Source organism: Gracilinanus agilis, unplaced genomic scaffold (genome assembly GCF_016433145.1).
Source record: "Gracilinanus agilis isolate LMUSP501 unplaced genomic scaffold, AgileGrace unplaced_scaffold46620, whole genome shotgun sequence".
NCBI classification, from domain to species: Eukaryota; Metazoa; Chordata; class Mammalia; order Didelphimorphia; family Didelphidae; genus Gracilinanus; species Gracilinanus agilis.
The window spans coordinates 3,366-10,009 of NW_025380934.1; the positions used below are offsets into that span (position 1 = coordinate 3,366).

General features: G+C 37.9%; 1 protein-coding gene across 1 annotated transcript; it reads left to right on the forward strand.

Moving 5' to 3' along the window:
• Window positions 1-358: 358 nt before the first annotated feature.
• Window positions 359-5,264, forward strand: LOC123255441 (platelet endothelial cell adhesion molecule-like; the record flags this gene model as incomplete). The annotated part of the gene is made up of 4 exons (XM_044684233.1): window positions 359-659; window positions 1,706-1,981; window positions 3,399-3,686; window positions 5,152-5,264. Coding segments are annotated over 4 exons (978 nt in total), but the record flags the coding sequence as incomplete, so codon positions are not given.
• Window positions 5,265-6,644: the final 1,380 nt, after the last annotated feature.

The following is a 6,644-nucleotide window of genomic DNA, read 5'->3' on the forward strand; positions in this document are numbered from 1 at the left end:
AGTTCTTTCTTGAAAGTACATCTGTTTTCTTTTATAACAGGAGAATGTGGAAATATATATTGCCTGATGGCACATATTTGTATTGTATAATAGAGAGAATTTGGATAACAAAATGTCAGAAAACGAATGTTAAAAATTATTTCTCTATGCAATCAGGAAAAAAGTGCAATTAAAAATTAAAAAATAAAATATTTATTAATCACTTACTATGTGCTAAGGGCTGGAATCAGTCTTTGAATGGCATGCCTGTTATCTTCTTTTTTGTGGAGTTGATGATTTGCTTCTGAAAAAAAACCAAACAAATAACTAGACCAGTAGGAACGTCCTCCTGGTTGGTATTCCCTTTTCTTTCCTATAGTGGCTCTGGAATGGTGCCCAACCACATATCATTCTTGCTTTGTTCTTTACAGAGTTATTTTCCAAACCAGAGCTGCTGGTGTCTTCCAACCATCTGGACGAAGGAGGGAAGCTAGACTTGTCTTGTCAGATTGAAGGGTCTCTTCCTGCCAACTTCACCATCCAGAAGGAAAATATAACAATAATAAATTCTCAGAATTTTACAACGAGGGTCTGGGTACATGACAGTGGGACATACAGATGCCTCGGTGCAATCCGCAATGTCATCAAGGAAAGTGATCCAGTCCAAATATCTGTTTTTGGTAAGTAAAGTTTATGTGTAGAGGATAGAAGGGACTCTGAATAGAGCTGTTCTTTAGCCAGTGCTCAATTCTAACCAGGATTCAAAAGTGAGTCAGGAAGTGGGAGGATGAAGAGTAGAGAAGTTAAGAAGCCAGTAGAAAGAGAATGAATATGTTGTCAAACCCAGCACCTCAGAGCTGTGTCCTAGAAAGTGTTCTTTGCCACCATCATTATTTGGTTCTGCCTCAGCAAATGATAGAAAATATCAACTTTAAGAATGGACTGGGACTTGGCAAAGCTCCAACACGCCTAAATAGCAGCTTATTTGAAAAGACAACACAAGAATATTGCTGGGGGTTTTCAGAAATTCTAGTGAAAAAAAAATAACAAAACCAAAAACAGATTTCTGGGTTTTTTGTTTGTTTGTTTGTTTTTGTCTATGTCTTGGGGAATAGGCTTAAGGGTTGCCCTAGCAGATTGTTCCCAGAAAGGGAATGAGGCTGCTTGTATTGAGATAAATAATGAAGCCAACAGAAGAGTAAGCACTAAACCAGGATGTTACATGCATTTAATCCAGTTTAATTAATATCCCAGATAGAGAGAGGCTTGGAGCTGGCTGGTCCTGGGTTCAAATCTAGCCTCAGATATTTCCTAGCTATATGACCTTGGGCAAGTCTCTTAACCCAAATTGCCTAGGCCTTATCATTCTTCTGCCTTGGTATTGATATTTAGTATTGACTTTAAAACAAAAGGAAAAGGTTTTTTAAACAAAAAATAAATCTAAAACTTAGTACAATACTAGGGGAAGGAAGGTCTTTTATTTTTGTCATCTTCCTAGATGAAGAATCTGATTCGGATATTTCAATAGATCTAAAGTACTACTTTTATACTAACTCAATAAAGATTTGTTTTTCTCTTTCTGATCTCATCCTAATCAAATCATTGTATGTATTGTTGACTTTCAACAACAAATATAATTAAGTATATTTTTAGCATTCCATATTAGAAAGAATAAATTTCAACAATGTCTCCAGCAGTTTTTCAGTTAGTTATTCCTCTTTTTCAGAAATTGTCTCCAAGCCCAGGATTTTTCATAACTCAGCATCTGAAGTAATAATGGGGAAGCTCTTAGAAATCTACTGCCAGTCAACAAATGGGACACCACCTATTATATACCATCTTTGTAAAATGAACTCATGTGAGAATCAGAAAGAAATGTACTCCAATGAACCAGTAAAATTCTTGGACATGCCCACAGCAAACACAGAATATACCTGTATTTCTAAAAACCACCATTCTCAAGGGACAATGGCTAGTGATGTTCTGAATGTTGTGGTCATCGGTAAGTTGATGTCATAAGAAGTAAAAGGAACAACAAGCAGGTCAGCTTGACTAGACTATAAGGAGAGTAGTATATAATTAGTCTGGAGGGAGTTAAGACATAAACTTCAGAAATACTTGGAAATATCTGACTTCATTACAATGGGTATTCATTCCACCAAAGTACTAAGAAGTAATTCAAAGCCTGGTGGCTGGAGGCATCTAGGTAGCACAGTGGATAGAGTTAGGGGGACCTGGGTTCAAATCTGATCTCAGACACTTTCTATCTGTATACTCTAGGCAAGTCACTTAACCTCTATTTGCCTAGCCCTTACCCTTCTATCCTAGAGTTGTTACCAGGACAGAAGGTAAGGGTTAAAAAACAAAATCAAACCTGGTGGCTTAATTTTTTTCTCCTGACACTAAGATTCTATGATATAAGCACATAAATCAAATGATATCTAATGTAATGTATTTGTATGGTGGTAAGGAGATATTAAAGCACTATTTGTTGAAGAATAGTATGAGGTGAAGGGAAATGAGTCAGTTTAGCCGGGGAAAATCTCATGGAGAACATAAAAATGGCTTAGTTTGAGGAAGGAAGTGAATTGGAAGATGTGAGAGCAATCCTAGAGCTAAGCACAAGGCCAGGGAGGAGATGGTCTGACATAGTAAAAAGTGATGAATTTGGAATCAGATAAGCAGGTTAAAATCCTAAAAAAGTTCAAAACCTGTGTGACCTTGGACAAGACCATTCACCTCATAAGGTCTTACTTTTCTCATCCACATAGTGAGGGGGATGGGATAAGATGGACTCAATGTCTTCCAAGTTCTCTTTTGCTTCTTACCTATAACTCTACCATTCTGAGTATTTTCCACTTACAATGTGTGAACTTGATAGTCTTTTAAAATATCTCTGTTCCTCAGCTCCTTCAGTTGTAAAGTGAGATAACAATATGTCTACTAACTATCTTACAGCAATAATACATAAAAATGTAATGGGATATTGTTTGTAAAGTATTTTATGCTAGGTAGATGCCAACTGTTATTATTTTAGAAACAGTGTCAATATTAGAAAGAACCTCAGGGGTTATCTTGGCCATCCTATCGTTGAAGAAGAATCCCCTCTAATCTGATCTCAGACCCTTCCTAGCTGTGTGACCCTGGGCAAGTCACTTAATCCCCATTGCCTAGCCCTTACCACTCTTCTGCCTTGGAACCAATACCCAGTATTGATTCTAAGACGGAAGGTAAGGATTTTAAAAAAAAAAACCCTAACATCTCTAAAACATTCTCATTAGGGGATCATCCAATTTTTCCCAAGTACTGTATTAGAAATATAGGTCTATTAAAACCAGCTATCAGTAATGACCACTGTCTAGTATTTGTTTTTTCCCCTTTATTTTTAAAAAATCTTTTTCTTAACTCTTTTCTTCTAGTTCCAGTTGCCAAGGTCAACTTATCCATTCTGCTCCATGAAGAAGTAGTGAGTGGGAAAGAGATCACACTCCAGTGCAGCACAGATGGAGGGTCTTGGCCAATTCACTATAAGTTTTACAGACATGACTCTGTAGTCCCTTTTACCACAATAACCTCAAATGATACCCAAGCGTTCTGGCATACTTTACAGGCCAGGAAAGAGGATGAAGGACAGTACTACTGTACAGCTTCCAACAGAGCCAATATCCATAGCAGGGTCCCAAAGAGTAACATTATTACTGTTAAAGGTAAGTGGGCACTTATTCCATGATATGTGGTTCCTGAAGGGCATCACCAACAATGAGGGCACTATTTCTGGGAGATAATGAATGGAGATTGGCTTTTTAGAGCAAAGGATCCTGGTCTTTACAACCAGGAGAATTCTTTTTTAATACTCCCCTAATGTCCTAGATATTATTAGATTGAACTACAAAATAAAAAGAATGATTATAACTTCAAAAACAGGACAAATGTATTTGTATTTTATTCATCATCGTGATAGCCACATACATTTGAAAAATAATGATACATATGTAAGGCATCATTTGTTTTTTTGAATGACAGCAGATATGTTGCTTATGTAGAATACTGAGTCATTTAATAAGATTGATCCCTTTCAATAACTCAGGTGATCTAGTCCACAGGTTAGGAATCATTTATTGAGAACAGTGATGGACAAACTTTTTAAAGAGGGGGCCAAAGGAAAGGAAATGCTCATCTGTCAGTCTGTTTCTAAGGCAACTCTTTCAAAGTTTCATTGTATTGTATCCTACTCATTGTATTTGTCAGATTAGGAATAATGTTGCATGGACAGATAGAACATTACAGGGAGCCGCATCTGGCTCACTGGCTGTAGTTTGCCCATCACTGATTTAGAGTATATCCATGAGAATTATTAGTTCCAAGTCCTGTGTTTGGGTTTGCCATTTGCTAAACAGGACAGGCTAGTGTCAAGTAATAGATAAAATGCTGAATTTGAGACTAGATGGCACAGGCTTGAAACCGAATTCTTTCTCTAATATCTATCTGTGTGACATTAGCTCGTGTTTCTATGTGTGAAAAACAAATAGATCTTTTATGGATTTAAATCTTATGACCCCTTTTCACTTTGGGAAATGGAAAGGACAATCTTGAAAGTTGGGAGCAAAAGTGATATATGAAGTCTATTACTTCAGAGAAAAATGCTAAATTCAAAGGTAGTGGCAACCGCCATCAAAGTCAGTTTAACTTTTTATCTTCCCCTAAAGCAACTTCTTCACAGTCCAGAAAATCTCCCACATACTTGGAGAGACAGTGTGATGTAGTGGTTAGAATATCTAGGTTCACATTCCTTCTCTGTATATCCATAGACAAATCACTTAATCATGTGTTTCAGTTTTCTCTTCTGTAAAATAAAGATAGTTAACAAACATTCATTAAATGTTACTGTATGCTAGGCACTATGCTAAGTGCTGAGACTATAAAAAGAGGCAAAAGACAATTCCTGCATTCAAGGAGCTTATCTAATGGGGGAGACAACATGGAAACAAATATATGTGTATATGTACATACATATATGTGTGTACATATACACATCTATTTACACACAAAGTGAGCTATATACTAGATCAATAGGAAATAATAAACAGAAGGAAGGTACTAGAATTGAGGGGTCAAGGAGGGAAGGCTTCCCATAAAAGATAAGATTTTAGCTGTTGTTGGTTTCATTTTCAGTCACTCTTGCTCCATGGATGAAGAGTCTAATTGCAGTGGTCATCATTGGTGCCATAATCACTGCATTGATTCTTCTGATCAGATGGTACTTTAAGAAAACAAAGGGTAAGTAGAATGTTTTGGGGTTTTTATCCATGAGTCGCCCTTGAAAAGAAGTTGACTAAGTCCAGTGGTGTTGGCAGTTATACACCTGTATAGTGCATATGGTAGGAGCTGAGAACAGTATTTCAAGATGTTCTTACGGCATGGGATAAGTAGAAAGAGAACTTTGGAGTCAGAAGAGCTAAGTTCAAGTTTTTCCCCTACCAACCTTGTATCAGTTCTTGGATCAGTCCCTTCCATTCTCTGATCTTCATTTTACTTCTTTGTAGACTGAATTAGTTCCAGCCTTCTGTAGGTGATTCTATACAAATTGTAATCTTTTTAGTATATGGCTTGGATAGCCAATAGCCTGGAGGTCAGGAAGTCTGGATGCTAGTCTGTCTCATCTTTATTTTAACCTTGATGTGTGACCTTGGGGAACCACTTCCTATTTCTGAGTCTCAATCTATTAAAAAATGAAAGGAGGAGACTGAAAAGATCTGAGGCTTTATTAGTTTAGTCCGAGCAGGCTGGGAGGCCCTGTACCTACAAATCTTTTTTTTTTTTTTAACATTTATTAATAATCATTTTTAACATGGTTACATGTTTCATGCTCCTATTTTCCCCTTCACCCCCCGCACTCCTCCCACCCATGGCCGACGCACTTTTCCACTGGTTTTGTCATGTGTCCTTGATCAAGACCAATTTCCCAATTGTTGGTGGTTGCATTGGTGTGGTAGTTTCGAGTCCACACCCTCAATCATGTCCGCCCCGACCCATGCGTTCAAGCAGTTGCTTTTCTTATATGTTTCCTCTCCTGCAGTCCTTCCTCTGAATGTGGGTAGCATTCTTTACCATAAATCCCTCAGAATTGTCCTGGGTCATTGCATTGTTGCTGGTACAGAAGCCCATTACATTCAATTTTACCACAGTATATCAGTCTCTATGTACAATGTTCTTTTGGCTCTGCTCCTTTCGCTCTGCATCAGATCCCGGAGGTCTCTCCAGTTCGCCTGGAACTCCTCCAGTTTATTATTCCTTTTAGCACAATAGTATTCCATCACCCGCATATACCACAGTTTGTTCAGCCATTCCCCAATTGAAGGACATACCCTCCTTTTCCAGTTTTTTGCCACCACAAAAAGCGCAGCTATAAATATTTTTGTACATGTCTGTTTATCTATGATCTCTTTGGGGTACAAACCCAACAATGGTATGGCTGGATCAAAGGGCAAGCATTCTTTTATAGCCCTTTGAGCATGATTCCAAATTGCCAGCCAGAATGGCTGGATCAGTTCACAACTCCACCAGCAATGCATTAATGTCCCAATTTTGCCACATCCCCTCCAGCATTCATTACTCTCCCCTTCTTTCATTTTAGCCAATCTGCTAGGTGTGAGGTGGTACCTCAG